This window comes from Marmota flaviventris, chromosome 2, assembly GCF_047511675.1.
Source record: "Marmota flaviventris isolate mMarFla1 chromosome 2, mMarFla1.hap1, whole genome shotgun sequence".
Taxonomy (NCBI): domain Eukaryota; kingdom Metazoa; phylum Chordata; class Mammalia; order Rodentia; family Sciuridae; genus Marmota; species Marmota flaviventris.
In genome coordinates this window covers 97700175-97721486 of record NC_092499.1, presented here as the reverse complement: position 1 = coordinate 97721486, position 21312 = coordinate 97700175, and the positions used below count along the sequence as shown (strand labels likewise).

The following is a 21312-nucleotide window of genomic DNA, read 5'->3' as shown; positions in this document are numbered from 1 at the left end:
ACTATCAATGTATCTGATTTAAGGTCTTCCTAATGTTATAGGCCAAGGTCCTTCCAGGTAACTGAGGCAGCATGAAGCCCCCTCCCTCCAAACCCCAATTCTTGCAATCAAGTCAAAATTATTTCAGACATGTCACTCAGAGTAACAGTTATGAGTTTATTAAAGTGATGGGAAGGGAAAGGTGATACTCTTAAGGGAGAGAGTGGGTTCTCTCAGGAGAGGGACAGTGTGCTTCTCCTGTACTCCATTTTCTATTGGGGATCAAAAAGAAGTTTCCAGAGAGTCCTGTCCAGGTTTACCTCTTGACTTTTGACTGACAGCAGGATGACATCAGACTTTCAAGTCCTCACTGCCATGACAACTCTAGGTCACCGTGGCCCATAATAAGTGGATATAATTGTATTCTTAACCATAAATTCTTATGGATTTTATGGATAGGGGGAATTATCCTTATCTCTCTGAGTTTCAGGATCTGGTCTCTGAAAAGGGTCACAAAAATTTCCACCTTTAGGCTAACTTAGGTTCCTCGCATCAATATTATTTTAGGCTTACATTTCTCCTGCTGATAAGAGGTAGTTTGCCAAGGAATGTAACATATCCAGGCTACTTAAGGTAGGCAGGGCTTCAGGTAAATTGCTTCTTGGAAAAGAAAGCATATAGAGATCAGCATAGTGGCCCCATTTTATAGAATTATTCCCTTAATTTCATGTTCCTATTACTTGCATCTGTCAGTCCTGTCACTAATACATTCTTGAACAAGGAGTAGATGGACCCAGAGATTGTCCAGGAGGGGGAGCCCTTGTTCCTTGCTCCCAGCCGAAGATGTGCAGGTTTGCATCATCTGTGACTAAGTTACAACAGAGCCAGAACAAACATAATCTTTGTTATATGTCAAGCTAAGTAACTAGGAGAAAATTGTCATAGTTTCTGGTTGACATTATCACTTCATCCCACAGAATTAGCTCCTCACCTATATGGAATTCAGGAGAATTTCTTTATAGTTCTTACTATGATTTTGACTGACACAGATGTTGTATCTATCCTTTTAGCAAGATGCAAGCTTAACCTCTGTTTTAGTTTTAATTTAGAAGGAAAAAATACAATAGAATTTGGAATATAAGATACTTTTGGTTAACTGTTTTTTCTCCTTTGCTTTCCTCTTCCCCAGTATTTTCTCCAAGTTCCCTCTTGAGGAAAACATCATGATTGACAGTTCCTACATCCTTCCTTTCCAGCCCAGCTCTTGAGTAGGTAACACACTGCAGTTACTCATCTTCAGCTAATAGAGCAGTTTTTAGCACATAACAGTGATCAGACCACTAAGCTGAGAACTCTTCTCTTAACCTCTTCTTACTTTCCCACAACTTGTAGCACAGAGTAGGATATCTTGATTCCTGCTAAATGGTCAAAATGGTCATTTAGCAGAAGGTTTAATTTTATTTAAACAGATAACAGTGATTACTAGGAACATAAACAACCTCATTTAAAAAATCTATTTAGGGCATGTTGATTCTGAATTTTAGCAGGACTTATCATCCTGACTTTGTCATGCTGTTTTTGTGGATATGATAGAGTTAAGCCTCAGTGGAGTACAAGTAAATGGACTTGTAAGTGGTTAAATAAAGTGTATTTAATATGTTTTATATAATACCTTAAAATGTTATTAACATTGATCTATAGAGAGATCTCTGGTAATTTACTATAGCTTTATTTTATTTTAGGTATTGGGGATTGAACTCAGGAGCACTTAACCACTGAGCCATATCCCCAGCCTTATTTTGTATTTATTTAGAGACAAGGTCTCACTGAATTGCTTGGTGCCTCACGTTTGCTGAGGCTGGCTTTAAACTCATGATCTTCCTGCCTCATCCTCCCAAGCTGCTGGGATAACAGGCGTGTGCCACCACGCCAAGCTAGCTTTATTTTTAAATGAACAATATTTTCATCTGTGGTGTATCCTTTTTAATGTATTTGTTTTTGTCTTTGGAAGAATATATAAAAGGTATGTACTTAAAATTTTCTGGTGATACAATGCTGGGAGGAATATTAAATACATTATTATAGTACACGTAAGGTTTAAAAATGTTTTTTTCTATTAGTCTTATATAATAGGAATATATGAAAGATCTTGAACATTGATATTAAAAAAATAACTGCAATGTTTAGGGAAGGAAAACTGATTAAATCGTGGTTTATGTAAAAATGATTTAGGGATTTTGGATGATTGAAACTTAATATGAATACATATGGAGATACAGTTTCCAAAATGCTGATGAAACTTTAGGGCTTGTTAACATAGTAGTTCAGAACACTGAACAGCAAAGTCCCACTGTACATGGTCTGGTTGAACTAGGTCTGTAATTTGTATTTGGCTTTAGGTGCTATGTTTTAAGACAGATTTGGAGAAGTTGGGGTAGGTCAAGAAGAGGCTGACCAATTAAAAATGTCTGCAAAATAGGTCATGGAAAAAGACTGAGAGGTTTAGGAATGTGGATTAAAGAAGATTTAGAGGAGTTCTATGAGTGGTCTTCAAATATTTGAAGGTTACTGGGCATGGTGGTACATGCGTGTAATCATAGTGAACTGGGAGGCTGAGACAGGAGGATTGAAAGTGAAAGAGGCTAACCTTGGCAATTTAGAGAGACTCAAACTAAAAAGTAAATAGGGCTGGGGATGTAGCTCAGTGATGTAGTGCCACTGGGCTCAGTCCCCAGTACTGAAACCAAACTAAACGAAACCAAACAAAACCAAAAACAAACAACTAAAATCCCCCCAAAACCAATTATCAACATGGAAAAGACAGACTTAGTCTGGGTGACCTGAGGGATGGAATTCAGCATATAACAAGAAATTATGGGGAGGCAGATTTGGTTTCTCATAAGAAAGACTTTTCTAGTAATTCCTGTTCTTAAATGGGAACAGGCTGCCTTTAAAGGCAGTAAGTTTTCCATCAGAGGAGACCTTCAAAGACAATTCTAAGGGCCCTTTGTCAAGCTCCTAAAGGACCATGCTTCAGGAAGGTGAACTGGATGACTTTCACACAGATTCCTTCCAATATATGGGCCTTAGCATGAACTCAATGCCATCATATAGTAGGTACTTAAGCAATACATATCAAAGGGATGAATGCACAAAAGCAAAAATATCTAATCAGTGGACTTGTGCAGTTGATATATTTTTTAGTAAGGGTGATTTTATGGCACCACATCGTCCTTTCATCTAGCACGAGGAGTATGTTATCTTGGGAAAGATGAAGGGCTTGGGCCATGCAGAGTTTAACATTTCCTAGATAACTGGCTTCTCTTTCTTACTCTGGCATGATTCATGCTCATCTTTGTACATTTCAGAGCTATAATGAGCAACACCTTGCCTCATACTAACACGATGCTATTTCTTTTTCAGGATAATCGTATCCACACATCCAAGTACAACATTCTTACCTTCTTGCCAATTAATTTATTTGAACAGTTCCAAAGAGTGGCAAATGCCTATTTCCTTTTCCTTCTGATATTACAGGTAATGTTTGGGTTGTAGTTCTTCATTATCTCTTAAAAATATTCACATAATTTGGAAAAGTAAGTTAATTTACTCTGCTAAATGTTTGCGATGAGGTAAAGCCATCCTTATCAGATTTTTAATGTTATTGTTGCTGTTTCTCTTCACAAATGTGGGAGTGCTAAGAATGGGTAACACTCAGGGCATTCATCATTTTAAACACTGAGGTCATTTAAAAAATGCAGACTTGCACTTTATTTGAACCAAACCAGAGCCTAATAATAATGACTGTTCATTGCCTCCTTTCTTTTTTTATCTTCCTCTCACGATGACAGTGTGGGGATTGCTAGAGTTGAGGCAAAGAGTCTTTGCTGACTAAGACTGAGAGGGTTGCGGTACTTAATTTGGCACATTTCATTTTGATCAAAAACAATGACATATTTTATGTGCATATAAAATGAATGATGTTTGCTGTATGTTATTTCACTCTAAAATGATTATTCTTACAGTTTTGAGTGGTAATTAGTTAATTTCTCCCTTCTCATCTGACTAAAATTTAAGCTTAATTGAAATTTTAGCTCTTACTGATATTTTGGGAAGGAAAAAGGTATAGGTCAAGAAAGATGCATATATACACACACACAGAAACAGTTCCTGTTAGTCAGTTATTTACTTAGTATTAATTTTGGATAATTTAATCAGATCACACTGGTTGATTCAGAATGTGCTGGGCTTTGTTTTAGTTTGAAGAGGTAGAAGATAGGTTGGATGTGTGAAGTATAGATTATAAGCTTTGGGTACTATTTTCCTTTAATCGAGTAGCTATTTGTATTAAGAATCTTTGGGTGGAAAGTGGCAGAAATCTAAATTAATTTAATCAAAAGGTGAATATATTCAGGGTCATATTTCCTCTCTAGTGTGGTTAGACTCCTGGGCAGTAACAATTTGATGAGGATGTAGCTTCTCTTCCTCTGTTCTCATCCCTGCTGGTCATGAGGATTCTTGTGTAAATTCTTACTATCTGGTGGCCCTGGCAGTTTTAGACCTATCTTCCTTGCTCTCCAGTCTAACTCTAATATGAGATAGATATGTAGATGGATAGAGACAGAAAGAGAGGAGGAGGGAGGGGAGAGAGAGAGAGAGAGAGAGAGAGAGAGAGAGAGAGAGAATGAATTACCTTTTATCTCTAGTAAATGTCTTGAGATTATTTCTCATTACTAAACTGATCACTGTGGCTCAAGGATTTGAGACAGTGATTGGCTTGACCTAGATCATGTGCCAAAGTGTGGAGCCAGAATGGAATCACCCAACGAAATTACGAGGACTGAAAGTGGAGCGGGTAGGAGAGTTCCTTAAGAATAGGGATATAGTTGAGAAACAATCAGGAAAAACCCCCAAATAAAAATAAAACAAACAAACAGATGAGCACAATTAATGAGCAACTTACCATTTATTGAAGAAAATGTAGAATCCAAGGTTTTTTTTCTCTGTCCCACAAAACTAGTTTGGTTTCTTCGTGTAACCCTTCACGCCACTGCAGAACTTAGGATCCATTTCTCTGATGGCTTTCTTACCTGTGGTCAAAGCCTCAGTTCATGCAATTTCTTTTAATATTTATTTTTTAGTTAGAGGTAGACACAATATCTTTATTTCATTTTTATGTGGTGCTGAGGATCAAACCCAATGCCTCACGTGTGCTAGGTGAGCGCTCTACCACTGAGCCCCAGCCCCAGGCCCTAGTTCATACAATTTTATATTTGGAAAGTACACTTGAGATGGTTCAGACCAACCTCCTTTGTTTAATGATGAAGAAATGAGATCCAGAGAGCTTAGGTGATGTGTAAAACTTTTGCATGAGTTACTGAGACACTAGGAGTAGGATCCAGCTTTTCTACTAGTCCAACATTTTTCCTGCCTCCTCAGAGGAGTTTTATTTTGTTTTCTTATTGTTTTTTTAAATTGTTTTTACTTTTAATTGACACACAATAATGTACATCTTTATGGGGTATAGTGTGATAATTCAGTACATATATACAATGTGTAATGATTAAACCTAGGTAATTAGCATTTCCATCTCAAACATTAATCATTTGTTTGCACTTGGAACCTTTGAACTCCTCTCTTCTAGTTATTTATAAAATATGTGGAATAAAAACCCTATGGACTAGTGCAAAAATAATTATAGCACATAATCTAACTGAATGATTTTTTTTCTGGGAATCAAATGATATATGGAAAATACTGGCTCAGTGTCTGGTGCAAGGTAGATATTCAAAGGATCTTTCTTTGAGACCTGGTGTGATAAAGCATTGGTAAAATTATTAAAAGTTAGATGAGAAGCTGAGAAAGACAGGTGACATTTAACAACATGGAGAAAGACCACCATATGTGAAAAATTTCAAGAAAAGTTTACTTCTCAACTTGCTTTAGAATTTTCATGTTTTTTTTTCAGTTTGAAAATTGGCAGAATGATGCTTCTACCCTATGTGTCTTATCAAATGCAAACACTGAAATTATTGGGTTATTCTACATTTGTACAAATAACAGGATATAATTGCATTAATTTCTTCCAAGTCTTATAGAATTAAATAACAAAATTGGAAGATATATTTCTTAATGCTAACAGCCCTAAATTATTTGAAATATTTATTTCAGCTAATTCCAGAAATCTCCTCCTTAACCTGGTTTACTACCATCGTGCCTCTGGTTCTGGTAATAACTATGACAGCTGTCAAAGATGCCACAGATGACTATGTGAGTATTTGTTCTTGAGCATGATTGAGGTCTCAGTTTCAATGGCAATATCTCAGAAACAGAAAAGTGGAAATCTATTTAAACAGAAAGTGGAAATCTATTTAAAATTTTGGATGAAACTCTTTTGGTGAATACCACGTAATACATATTTTTCTATTTGTTTTGCTATCTGCTAATATTGGTGTCATAGAAGCTGTGCCTCTTTAAAAGCAAGAGGCTTTCACTATCTAGACACACTCCTTTGTTTTATAGATGAGGAAACTAAAATTCATAGAGAGCTTGCATTTTGCATAGGATAATACCACCTATTTGTTGAAAAGCAAACTGGATTTAGAATACAACATGCATTCACACAGTGAAGTATTATTTATCCTTTATCAGATTCTTTGTCTAAGTTTTGAGAGTTGGCAAGCATTAGACACTCTTACATATTGTGCTCATTATACAAGAAGTTTCAAAATGCCTAAACAATTTCATGGTGCACATTGTGACTCCGACATTTGAGGATGAATTTGGTCAATGATACCTTTGGAGTAAGTGTATGGTTGCTCCTTATTATCTGACCTTTCAGAGAAATAGTATTCATTTAGATGCATGAGTTCCTAAATAATGTCCTTAAAGGTCTTATTCATTATAGTCACACTTCATTAAAGAGAAAAATAGTAGAGTAGAAAAAACATGGAGGAAGACATCTTACCATACCATTGACTAGCAGCAAGTGGACCTCTGACCCTTCCCTTTTTTGAGTGATGGAGCTAATGACATAAGCACTGTTGGGAGGATAAAATGAAGTGAAGGATAAAATGAGCACCAGATACACAGCTGGGCTTACCATGAGTACACTATGAATGCTGGTCCTCTGCTCCCTTCCTGCCTGGAGCAGATCCCCTCTAAGACTTTGTATTTATTTCTAGAGTAGAAATCGTCAAAAAGAGTCAGCTTGGGCCTGAGAAGACCAAATCTAATCCTTCTAGACTCCATCTGTTCCAATACCAAAACCCTTTTGCAAAGCCTGAGCAAAAGTGGGAGTTCCATCCCGAAGCCCAGAGTGTGGGTTGTTCAGATTTTGGGGAGGTGGTGAGCTATTTGGCCTTTGATGCTTAACTATTCAATTTAGAGGAGTATTTTCAGATTACATACAGCTATGACTAAACATGAAGTCTCCCGTTGATTTTACTATAGTTAATATTTGAAAGTGCTTTTATTTTTTGTGATAATATGCTAGTGCAATAGTTGAATATCTTCATCAGTAAGATATTCTGTCTTGGCAGGAGAGAGCTGTCACTCTGAAATGGGGAAGACTGGAGAGTTTAATAATGAAGGGGTCATTTACAAGGAAAAGCACCTAGGCTAGCAACATGGGCTACCCTACTATTGTAAATACTAGGCCTGAAGAAGAAAGGAAGGAAGCAATTACCAGCCCTGGAGCTATAGCTGGGGCTGTTTGCTGCATCTGGGGCTATCTGTAGAGAACATAGCCGTTGCTAACTCAACTAGAAGGAAGCAGGGGAATAAATACCCTCATTTTACTCTTCTCTGGCTTTCTGATCTTCAGTACCACCTATTGGCCAAGGGCAACCAGAAACAAAGACCATAGGGGACAGCTTCCCATTGGCACAGGGCAGAATAGAAAAATTTAAGGTAAAGATATGGAGGAGCAAACAGAAGATGTTGGGCAACCCCACTAAACCATGTACTCAGAAAAATGTTTCCATCTCTAGTGTTCTATTTGTAGAAATAAGTTTACACATCAGTGAATGGGCGGGCTCAATTTACTCCTAAAAGTTTATAATATTTTAAATTATTTTAATCTTAAAAATGCTAAATAGCTTTGTCTTCTTATTTTTACTGGTAATACCCATTAACTTATACCTGTATAATACCGTGCAATTATATGTATCAGGGATAGCATAATAGAAAGATTGCAATGGGTTTTGGAATGATGTTAAAAAGAAAAGGTTTTGTTGAAGCATTTTATATGTTGCGCTATTGATACAACATTTAAAATAAAAAAAGAATAGTGACTTATCTTTATGATTACAATCTATAAAATCAAAGTTTCATGTCTTCTAAAATTATCCCCGTTCATATGTGTATGTAAGCTAATATGCTGAAATAACTTTGTTTCTATTTTAGTCTATTACAATTTACACTATTGTCTATTACCCTTGTCTCTAATAATTTGTAATAACTAACATATAATAATATGATCTTGAAAGTTTATGTAGAAACATTTATCTCAATGGCTACTAATTTCTGAGTCTAGTGAGGAACTTATAATACATGGATTCTTTCAAGCAATATAAGATATTTACATTACTGGAAATGTGATCTCTTGGGCATAAAACATAAATTCACACCAAATGTGGTTAAGTATTGTATTCTGATTTTTGTTTTAAATGCTTGCTATTTCATAAGATCACTGTTAACAATTAGAATTTCTGGAGAATAAAAATACATGTTGTTACAAGTAATTTCTTGACTTCAAAGAAATCCATAAAACAGAATCAGTGATGTTCCAATAAAGTATTGAGCACATATGTGAGAGAAATGGAAGTCCCCATTCCTGGTTGGAGTCATCAAAATTAATGTATGGTTTTCTCTGGTACTATGTGACAGAGGAAAGAACACATTGTCTTCTTAGAAGTGACTAAAAATGTGTGAGAATTGGAATTGTGAGTCGAGCACGTGGCTAGACTTCTTCCACTGGTGATGCCTACAATGAGTTTTAGTGAGCTGAGTGTTGATTTAGATTTAGAATGTGCAGCTGGGTTCAAGGTAAGTATAATTGTGTTCATCTTAGGCAGATGGAGACATTGTCCAGATACATGCACTCAAAAAATTTCCATTGTCCCTTTGGGTTGACCAAGTGTGATTTAATATATTATCTCATGAATACTTTGATTTTCCAGTTCCGCCACAAGAGTGATAATCAAGTGAACAATCGGCAGTCTGAAGTGATCATTGACAGCAAGTAAGAAATGCATTCTTTGGGTTATTATTATGATTTCTGTGTCCCCAAAACTGGTCTTGATAACTGGTGGCTTTCTTTTCTAATTAAATGTTTGCTTCCTCCCTCCTTTAGTTTATTAGCTGCTGAAATATAATTCCATTCCATCTTCATGTCTTCTTTTCATATTCAACCAGTATTTGTACCATTCACTCAACTTTTGCTTTGAATTCCTGTGGCTTTCTATTATGGGACACAGACATATCTTTGTCACTTTTTATTTCTAGATAGAATACTATTTAGAGGTGGCATACATGCCATGTTTTGTAGACTTCATGAGTATTTGAGTTTTTGAATTTGGCAATTTCTGGGGAAGATTGCTAGAGAGACTTCTGGCACATTACTGTGTCAAGTGATAGCAATAAGGATGTTGTATTCCCTTGAGAGTTGAATTTAGAATATACTATCCACTATATCATGAATTTTTCATTGCATTTAAATTTATCCATTAATGGAGAAATATTTGCGGAACAGTACTAGAATCATAAATGCTCTATATACCAACAACCCTGAAAACATCTCCAGAAAACTTGACAAGAGTAAATTTCAAAGTTTCTTTCCATCGTTTCTTATTTGCTTTCTCTCTGTCCCCTCTTTTTGCTAATGGTAACAGGTGGCAAAGTAAATTTGTAATGTATTTTTAATTCATAATCTGACAGTAAATCACACCAGCCAAGGATTTTTTAATTATTTAGATATTGTGAAGAATATAATTTTAAAAGAGAAAATAATAGAGCAAATTAACCTCATGTGAGAGAAGATTCCACAAAGTGATAGACTTATCAAGAGAGGCTAGGTAGCTGAGATAATAAATAGTAAGATTAATGTAATTAATCTCTTTCTGTAACTAATATGTTGGTTGATACTATTAATGCAATGATTCCTATAGTTTTTTTTTTTTATTGTCTTGTTTTACAAAATGGTACTTAATGAAGAAAGATGATCTTACTCTAAAACCAGAGTTGTAGAGACAAAGCTTTGGAAAGCATAATTCTGGTGTGACAAGGATAAGCCATAAAGATGCTGGAACCATCTGGTTCATTTCCAGTGTTAGCAGGTTTTGAATTGTTGCCACGATAGTGTGGTGTTAAAAGCATGCGTTTTGCACTTGGAGGGACTGAAGTATGGGTTTCATTCTCCTGAATATTTCTGTGGTCTTGGGCAAGTTCCTAACCTCTATAAACATCAGATTCTTTGTGTATAAAATGGGGTTATGATGGGGTCCCATGCATGGATGGAGCTGTTGTGAGGGTTGAGCTACTATAACATGCTCTGCCTGGAGTCTGGTGTGTTGCCAGCATTTCCACGTGGCCTGTTATTTCTTTAAGGCATGGTGATTCTTTGTAAGCTAATGTGGTCTGTGGCTTTGAGCAGTATGCATTGCATGTCTTGACTGTCTCAAGTGATGTTATGACTAATTCTCCAAGGAACATTTGATAATCAGTTTCATTACTTTGTATCATCTCATATAAAGGGTGTTAAAATATATACAGTGATATAATTAATTTGAACTAGTGGCCTTCATGTGTCTTTTTATCTTCTCAAGTTAAATTTTGTGGTGATACCTGGTTAAGATATTGGGGCTTCTGTCTGGAGGCCATGGATTGATTAATCCAGTAACTTAGATATTGAGAAGCTTGGTGACTAGGTGTTTCTCACACATACTTGCTATCATTATCATCATTATTGGGAGTAGTATTAGTGCTACTTTCTTGTGGTTTCATTTATCCTTTCCTTAATTCCTTATGAGGTAGGTTCTGTCTGTAAACCAGTATGGCCTGATGTTCTGTGGAGGTATTGTTGCTGATTCTATGAAGTTGAAGAGAGATTCACTTATCATTAAGAATGGGATAATCTTAAGCATTTGGTGTAAATGCTTACATTTACAAACATTTCCATTTGAAAGATTACTTGAAATTCTCCAGGGCAGGGGTCCTGCCTCTTGGTCATGTTTATGTCACTTGAGCCTACCAGGGTGTCTGTTGAATCTTGGTACCGAGCTGAGCTGTAGCCATCTTGCTGAGAGGGCAATCTGCCAGAGAATGTTCTATGATATTTTGCTAAAACCTATCACTAACCGATTCTGGTGGCTGGTATGATGGTTTTAGCAGAATGTGCTCAGGCTGTGGAGACTGGCTTTTCACTTTTTGGATTTGGAGGTGCCGGGGAAATCAAATGGGCTCAGATCTGAGATGTTGCAGAGAGCTTCCAGTCTTTCTTTGGAGCTCGTGGCTCTACCTGGTTCTTCTGGGCTCAGAAATTATGTATATTACCTCTCAGAACTTGTACTTGCCACCTTCTTCAGAACACTGCCCTTGGGTTCTTGGAACCAAAGATTAACTGGTACAGGAGTATGAAAGAGTTGCTTCCTTGCCTCAAGTTGGACTAACTCTGAGGTTAAATTTCACCCCTGAGCACTCCTCCAGACCAGACAAAAGATGAGCCTTGCCAGCAGTCACACCTTTGCTTTGCTGCTTCCTTTGTTCTGTGATGCTTCTCATATCCCTTATCAGTTACTCCTAGTACTGTCTTAATTAGCCAATTGCACATGAATCCTCATATCAGGATCTGCTTCTAGGAATGCAGTGGTTAACGCATAATTAAGCCCATGACAATATTAATAGAAAATATTAAGAAAGTGTTTTGAACCTCTCCTTGGCTCCTGTGGGTCATGGTCCAAGAATAAAAGTAAAATGACTTGGGTCTGGGGGCCCTGGGAGATGGGCATTGCTGGGAGTGGGTGTCACATTAGGTTGGGCACTGCTGGGTACTTGTGGCTTCCTTTGTGTGTTCTTGGCAGAAGGTCTTAGAGTCAAGGTCTTCATGCTAGTGCAGGAGAGACTGGCTTGTCTTGGGCAAGGAAAGATATAGTCAGCTTTGGGGAGAAAGTCCCTGAGGAGGAAGGGTTGTGTTGAAAGTACCAGTCAGGAGATCTGGGCCCATGTAAGTGATTGCTGTGTGACACTGGGCAATTAACTTTTCCTCTGGGCTTCAGGTGCCCTTTATCTTAGAAGCAAAGAAGGTGGGGGCTATACTCACATTCAACACATATTTATTGTGTGGGGGCCCAGTGCTCTCTGTTTAACTCTCATAAAACTCTAGGATATGGGCAATAGTTCCCCCATTTTAAAGATGGAGAGACTAAGGCTCAGAAAGGAAATGACTAGTCTAGGGTTCCATGGCAAACAGGACCCTAAATTAGAGTTCTTCTATCCACTCATGGTGCAATGTTTAAATGTGAACTGACCAGGTCTTCACTATTTGTTTTTTATTTGAAAGGCTTTGTATACAATTATATAAGTATAAAATCATTACACAATATACATGTAGCTTATCTATATGTAGTATACACAAGTATACAAACACGTATATCTACTTTTGGTGCCAGGAGCATTATTCATCTTCATTCTTGCTGTGTTGAACAACATTGTAAAACTGAGTCTTAAAATAGCCATGAAAATAAATGAAATCTTTCCCTTCTGACCATCCTTTTAAATTTTACTTTTTTATGGTCACTCATTTCTTTCATATTAGGACCAACCTTCTGCATTGACAAACTGTTGTAATATGTGAAATTGCTTTAGAAATGGGTGTTGCATTAGGCACTGATAAAATCTTTTGATGACTTGAGTTGTAAAATTAAGTAGAGGTGGCTTCATATTGTAGAAATAAATGTGACAGCTATAGAGGAAGTACACACCCTTAACCGTAGGCCATGAAATACTATTTGCCGGCTGACTCTATAAATATCAGTAGAGACGTGTTTTACAAGAGAACATTTACTCTCAAGTTATGCTAACTGTCTTTGGCCTCTGTGGGAGCAACAGGGCAGGTAAGTGGCTGGTGAGAAGCACCCTGAAAGTTCCTGCAGAGGTCACCTGCACCATACTCCTTAATCTGGGAGTCATGTTAGAATAACTTGGGAGAGTTAAACAACAACAACAACTATGTCTATGTGTATTTATGTATGTATGTATCTATCTATGCTCTAGCTGCATGTAGGAATAATTGAGGGTCTTAGAGGTGAAGGCCTAGTGTTTTTCAGTTTTCAAGAGGAGTCTAATGTGCAGACAGGTTAAGGACCTCTAATCAAACCCACCTCTTTACCCATATAGATTTCTCTAGCCTATATCTCTTTAATTTTAAGACACTCAAGGAAATGAATTTCAGTTATTTTAAAATAGGAAGCATCATTTTGTCACATTATAAATATCCTTATAAAGGAATTATTCTGCAGTGTATATTTGTAATTTTTTTTGGAAGGACTCACATTTTTAGTTAAACACTTGATCCATCAACAGTTATTTTGCCATGTTTTTCTTTTCTTCAGAAATTCAAGATTTTAGTTTTGTGTTTTATTTCTTTCTCCATTACATCTACTGTCCTGAATGCTGAATCACTCACTGACTTGTACATATTTATGCGACTTACAATTTTTGTTGCCCTATCCCATAAAAATTTCTAGTCATGTAGATATTAAATATGGAAAAGGATGTGCAGATCTTCTGCTGTCCAAGAACTTGGAATGTTTATGGTCCAAACTGAGATGTGTTGCAAGTAAAAAGACTATGTATGCCAAATTTTAAAGACTTAGTAAAAAAATTTAGCTATTTTATTAATAATTTGTTTTACAATCTGTGAGGTGAATAGACAGCCTATATCCTGGGAGAAAATTTTTGCCCCTCATACATCAGACAGAGCACTAATTGCTAGGGTATAGAAAGAACTCAAAAAGCTAAGCACCAAAAAAACAAATAACCCAATCAACAAATGGGCCAAGGACTAAACAGATACTTCTCAGAAGAGGATATACAATCAATAAGCAAATATATGAAAAAAATGTTCACCATCTCTAGTGATCAGAGAAATGCAAATCAAAACTACTCTATCATCTCATTTCAATCAGAATGGCAGCTATCATGAAGACAAACAACAATGAGTGTTGGTGAGGATGTGGGAGAAAGGTACACTCATAAATTGTTGGTGAGACTGCAAATTGGTGCAGCCAATATGGAAAACAGTATGGAGATTCCTTGGAAATCTGGGAATGGAATGAGCATTTGACCCAGCTATCCCTCTCCTTAGTCTAAACCCAAAAGACTTAAAAACAGCATACTACAGGAACACAGCCACATCAATGTTTATAACAGCACAATTCACAATAGCTAAACTATGGAGCCAACTTAGATGCCCTTCAGTGAATGAATGGATTTAAAAATGTGGCATATATACACAATGGAATATTACTCAGCAATAAAAGAGAATAAAATCATGGCATTTGCTGGTAAATAAATGGAGTTAGAGAAGATAATGCTAAGTGAAGTTAGCCAATTCCAGAGAAACATATGCTAAATGTTTTCTCTGATATAAGGAGGCTGACTCATAGTGGGGTAGGGAGGGGGAGCATGGGAGCAATAGATGAATTCTAGATAGGGAAGAGGGGTGGGAGGGAAAGGGAGGGGGCAGGGGATTAGCAAGGATGGTGGAATGTGATGGACATCATCATCCAAAGTACATGTATGAAGACACTAATTGGTGTCAATATATTTTATATACAACCAGAGATATGAAAAATTGTAATAAGAATTGTAATGCATTCCACTGTCATTTATTTTTTTAAAAAATCAATAAAAATAATTTGTTTTATATCAATTCCACTTTGAAATTATAATATTTTGTATACATTGGATTAAGTAACATTATTAAGATGAAATTTACCTTTTCTTTTTATTAACCTGTTTTGAGCGTGGTTACTAGAATATTTTAAACCACAGATTTGTGGCTAGTTCTGTTGAACAGAGTTGCTCTATACTCTATCTTTAGTGAGCAGTGAGAAACTGAACAGAGAAGACCATGAACTCTGCTTGGAGCGTGGCCTCGCTATATGTAGCTCAGGATTCTGTGTTCATTCTTCCAGGCTGCCAGCATCTGTGGTAGTCACTGTTTGTGTCACTGTTAACAAATAGAGCCAGCATCCTTTTTTCTTGGTTTTTTTGTTTCCCTGACAGTTCTTAATGTACACTCTTGCATTAGAACATCCGAGATCAGATTTTCCAGTGCAATTACCTTCCTCTCAGTCAGGATGTTTCCCTGACTCCTATAGATTTCAAATTGCACTTGACCACCAGCCCTTTGTGGAACACAAATCCCACTTTAAACTTTCCTCAGTGTTGGTAAACTTTGCTCAAATCTCCCGAGCTTCACAGAACTGTTCCCATCAGTTTTTGTTTTTGTTTTGAAATTGTGTGCATTATGGAGAAAGATAAGAGCTTCCTTTGACTACTGCGAGTATAGTCTCTGCACCAGTCAAGTATGATATTCCTAAATGCTGAAAAATTATGCAACCAAATATATTATTTCAGTGGGAAACAACTTTTCCCTTTGCCCAATTGACTTTTCCACTTTGATTGAGTGATGACTCCCATTGAATATGAGAATTTAAAATTTGTTTCATTTTTTCCTTTAGTATCTATTTTTTTCCATTAAAATGAACACACTCATTAAGAGAAAGTTGGAAAATAATGTTCCATTGTGTGTGTGTGTGTGTGTGTATATATATATATATATATATATATATATATCTATATATATATATATCTCACATTTTCTTTATCCATTCATCTTTTGCTGGTAAATGGATGTATATTTAGTTTTTATTTAATTATTTAAATATTTTATTTAATTATTTAAATTATTTATTTATTTAATAATATATTATTAATTATTTATTCATCCTTTTTGTTATCATGCTAAATGAAATAAGCCAGTCTCAAAAAACCAAAGGCGATTGTTCTCTCTGATATGTGGATGCTAACCCACAATAAGGGAGGTAGGGAGAGAAAGTACAAAAGTTCATTGGATTAGACAAAGAGGAATGAAGGGAAGGGAGGAGGAATGGGAATAGGAAAAACAGTAGAATGAATTGGATATAACTTTCCAATATTCATATATGAATACACAACCAGTGCAACTCTACATCCTGTACAACCACAAGAATGAGATAAAAGTAGAATGGGTTGCACTCTGTGTATGTATAATATGTCAAAATACACATTACTCTTATGTGTATCTAAAAACAACAACAACAAAATAATTAAACAAAACACCCCCCCCACAAAAAAAAAAAGAAATTTGGAAAATAAGAAAAAAGTCCAAGGAAGAAAATAATATTTACTCTTCTAGAATACAAAAGTTATAATCATTGCTATTTGCTTATATTTCCTTTCTGTCTTTTGTCTATGCCAAGATTTCTTATAATTATGTATGTATATTTTTATTCTGTTTTTACTTCACATCATTAAAATTTTTCCATGTTTTTATATTGTTTTTAGATATATAATTTTAAAGGGCTGCATAACATTCCTTTGGGTATATGTCTCATAATTCACATAACTGTTTTTTGAATGTTTAGTCTGCTTTCAATTTTAAAATATAATTTATTCATCTTTCTAGATTGATGAAGTTACCCTTTTCCATAAGACCTAGGTGTCTGTGACATATTTATGTCTTAGCTTTTTCTTTGTGACATATTTATCAAAATCACCTAGAAGGGTTACATGAGCCCACTATTTCTTTACTAAGCAAAGAAACCTGAAGCATCCTTGTTCAGTCCACGGACATGTCTTCATAAGTGTATCAGGATTCAAGTGTGATAAAGACTAGGTTGGGCATATTGAAACCCTAGAAGGTTTCATTTCAATTATATTTTGGGTGTCCTGGGTGGATGACTATCAGAACACCAACAAGTTCCAAGTTTATCTTCTCTTAATCATTACACATGATGAAAAAAAAGTGCTGCTTTAAAAAAATGTATTAGTTGGGCTGGGGATGTGGCTCAAGCGGTAGCGCGCTCGCCTGGCATGCGTGCGGCCCGGGTTCGATCCTCAACACCACATACAAACACAGATGTTGTGTCTGCCGAAAACTAAAAAAAAAATAAATAAATTCTCTCTCTCTCTCTCTCTTTAAAAAAAATGTATTAGTGACACATATAAACCCCCAAATATCAATAATTTGAAACAGTTTGAATATAAGTTTTACATTATAATTACTAACCATATAGTACTCATATGTGAAGAATATTTATCGGTTCTGGTCTGTAGAGTTTCTGTGGTAAATTTGGACAGTATTTCAAAAGTATGACTGGCAGATCCTTTGGACAGCTATGAAGAAAGCTTCTTTATCTTGCCAGGTTAGACACACATGGAGCAATAGTCAAGAGTTCTATTATTTATTGCTGAATTCCTGGGAATAACTTCCTCAGGGAGGGGTGTGGGGTAGTCTTCATATGTGGCATTACCTTCTGCTGGATTTTATACAAAATGTCAATCTTGGGCAAGAGTGAATTATTATTCTTATCAGATAGGCTCTGATTTTATCTGTACCTGCAATAAAAAATACCAAAGACCATTGAACTTAGTGCACATGCAGCTGAAGCACATTCTTTCTGTGTCTTGAATGCAGGAGAGTAAGACACTGTTGATCTCATGGGAGAATTGATGCACCCTCTGTTGAGTTATCTCATCTCAATTACAGATTTGCATTTGGAATGGAGACGTCTGTGCTTAAACACAAGGGAGATTACCAGTGCTCTGACGTTTTGCCTTTTTTTCCTTTTTCTTATTTATTTATTTTTATCCTCAGTCTGCCCAAATTATTTTTACATTATGATCACACCATTGGGTCCAGGGGACAGCTATTTAGGATCTATATGAAGAGACTTGCAGATTAGAAAGTAAAATTAGAGGAGAAAAATGCTTGATTTTTTTCTTTTTTAAAAACAATGCTAATAAATCACTTTTATGGGCTTAAATAATGAGTTCAAAAGCAAGCTAACGGGAGTAGTTTCAAGTGCTATTTGGATGCAGTGAAAGACCAAAAGTGAAATTAATTTTTAACTCATGCTGATAACTCATAATAAAACTGTTTCAAAAATAGTTTCACTCTCACAAAACTAATTTTGGTTTCTCAAGTCTTGTGTTGATCATTTCTCTGGCAGTTTCTGCTCGTCAGCTTTGCAGATGGAAGGGTCCATTTGCCAATGGGCTGAGTTCTGTATGGGAGCTGTGAAATTGTTCTTATAAACAATTTTCTGTTGTAATCAATTATTATGTTGCAAGGATGCAATTTTTAAAGGTTGAATTTCTAAATGGTGACTGTTTCCCCAAATGAGATGAATCTTGAAATAACAGGAAATTATAACACTTTCAGACCTCTGCATGTGGAGTTTTCAGTGGCATCTTCTAATATCATCTTTACAGTTTCTATAACACAGATGTTAGCTGCTTTTTTTGTCCTCTTAACACTCCTTCAAAGAACTTCCTCACATAACAACCTTGGAGAGTGAGGTAGAGTTGACTGCAGATTTTGTGGAGGAGGTCATTGAGGAGGTTCACATCACATAGCCCTTTCCAAACAATGTGGAATCCACATGTTTTTCTTCCCAAGAAGTTCTCCTCTTCTGCTGCTGATCTTTTGAATCTTACCTTCACCATTCAGTGTTCAATGTGGTTGGCTCTGGTCTCCTCTCTCTCAGTATCTGGGGATCCTCATATTTATCTCACTTTTATCACTCAATGGAGTTTGAGTTTTCTTCAGCTCTGAACCCATTGCTGCTACTCACCAAGATGGCAGACTCTTATGTAACCAGGGCCCACTTATCTTAGGTGACAGAGCATGTTAAAAGTATATCACCTTTGTAAAAATACATCACCAGATACGCGATGTATTTTAAAACTTGATTCCTGGTGGGCTCAGTGGCACATTCCTATAATTCCAGTGGCATACCACAGAGGCCTTGGAGATGTTAGAACTTTAACTTTGAAAAGTTAAGATCTTAAAAAAGTCTTCAAACCTGAAAGCTAAAAGAGCTTATAATACTATTATGAATAGATTTAGTTTCAATCATAGCTCAAAGGTTGTTTATACCCAACCAATGTTTTAGCAGCATTTGATTAACTATTTATCCCCCATTGATTTTTTTTTCTCATAGAAAACACAACAGGAATATTTTGCTTTAGGTTTCCTGAGGTGATCTCAGTGGGGTGATTTCTTCCGTATTTTAAATTTGCATATGATCTGTCTGTAGTGGGTAAAACATTTTAAAAAATTAAAAGATTGAAAGAATTTAAGTAGAATATAGAAGTTATTCTTGATTTCATTATCTAGATCTATAAATTAACTATAATTAATTTGTGGACATATTATATTGCCCCCTCCTCCTCCATTTTTTCTTTTTCTCTTCTACTCCTCCATATAAAATTTGTTTTAAAAATAATTGAGAATTATTCCATAGCCTACTGCTGTAGTTGAATGTCTCTTCCCCTCTCTGTCCCCAAGGATACATCCAATGGAATTTGTGAATGTGACTTTATTTGGAAAAGAAAAGATATAATTAAGATTTTGAGATAAGATGATCCTGGAGTAAGGTGGGTCTTAGACCCAAATACAAATGTCTTTATAAGAGAAAGGAAGAGAAGAAGAGACACGGAAAAGAAGGTAATATGAAGAAAGAGGTAGATACTGAAGTTACATAGCCCTATTCGGAGGAATGCCTGAGGCTCCCAGAAAGTAGGAGAGAGGAATGGAACAGGTCTCCCTCCAGAGCCTTCCAAGGGACTGCAGCCTTCTGAGCATCTTGATTTTAGACTTCTCACCTCCAGAACCGCAAGAGGATATAGTTTTGCTGTTTGAATTTGCATACTCTGTAGTAATCTGTTACAGTGGTCCTAGGAAACTAATACGCACTTGTTTTTAGTTTTCCCTTAACAAGTTCTATGTTTGTTTATTCTTTCACTTCACAGACATTTATTAAGTGCCTGCTGTGTGCCAGGCAGATTGTTCTATGTTGGGACTACAGAGTTAAAGAAGACATAATTTCTTCCCCAAATATAAAACTATCATATATAAATGAACGTGATTAGCTTTATCTCTGGAATTGCCAGGACACTCTAATATTTCATTGTTTTATTCACACGTAAGGCATCAAAAAAAAAGTCTCATCTCATTAAGAAAGTGTGATTTTCAGAAGTTCTTGTCAGTATTCAGGCTTTGTAGACAAAACAATGCCAGGTGTTAGAGAACCTTGGTGTAGGATTTGGGAAGCTGGTCAAGAATGGTGCTTTGAATCTGTAACTCAGAGGAACACTGGACCACTTTTAAATTAAACAGTAGTCTCAAAAACTAAAATCTGTTTTCTCATTCCATGTTAGGAAGTGTTCTAATTCTACTTTTCGGTATTTGGCAAGGATTGGATGTGCCATGAAGGGAAAAGAAAGGATTTGGCAGATAGCAGAAAGTAAGAGTAATGATCTCTAAATTAGATCTAAAGAACTTGGGAACTATTGGGGCTGTGACAGTGACATTGTCAGCAACATATAGAAAGATAAATTCTGGCAGCAAAGTTGTATACTGAAGATAAGGAAAATATAATTGAGAGTGATGCTGAACATTGCAGAAAGAACGAGATGAACTCTAAATAATGGAGAAAGAAGAGACTTTGAAGATGTGAAGAAAGTTGATAGTATTTTTATATTGAGAACATATGGTGTAATAAAGTATGTTTTCTGTAATCTTTGGAAAATAAGTGAACATTTCTTTACAATAAATACCTATTGGATTTTTTTCTTGGGGGGTGGTACTGGGAATTGAACCCAGCGTTTTGCACATGCTTGGCAAGCACTTTATCACTGAGCTGAATCCCAGCTCTAAACCATAAGATTCTGTTTTTTTATTTTTTAATACCAGGAATCAAACCCAGGGCCTCATGCATGTTAGGAAAGCTCTCTACCACTGGGCCATATCCTCAGCCCTACCTATTGAATTTTAAATTAGCTTAACATTTACAGTATTGGGATTTGTAGGGGAAAAAGAAAAGCTATGTATTGAAAATGAAAATGAGATTTAGAGAGGACTCAGGGAGGAGAGCACATGAGCAGCAGTGGAGATTTAAGGGGCTATGTTGGCAATAGGGCATGCTTTTCATCAGATCATCTGATTTGCTCTGTGCATCTATCAACATGTGCTAGTGCTTCATCAGGGATGTGCAGTACAAG

General features: G+C 36.1%; 1 protein-coding gene across 1 annotated transcript in view; it reads left to right on the top strand.

The window, feature by feature from the left end:
• The window catches only part of Atp8b4 (ATPase phospholipid transporting 8B4 (putative)), a 238584-nt gene that overhangs the window by 76313 nt on the left and 140959 nt on the right, over positions 1 to 21312 (top strand). Inside the window, exons 4-6 of the mRNA XM_027926068.2 lie at positions 3403 to 3516; positions 6151 to 6249; positions 9162 to 9223. Of these exons, the coding sequence (XP_027781869.2) occupies positions 3403 to 3516; positions 6151 to 6249; positions 9162 to 9223 (275 nt within the window). The remainder of the gene's footprint in view (positions 1 to 3402; positions 3517 to 6150; positions 6250 to 9161; positions 9224 to 21312) is intronic.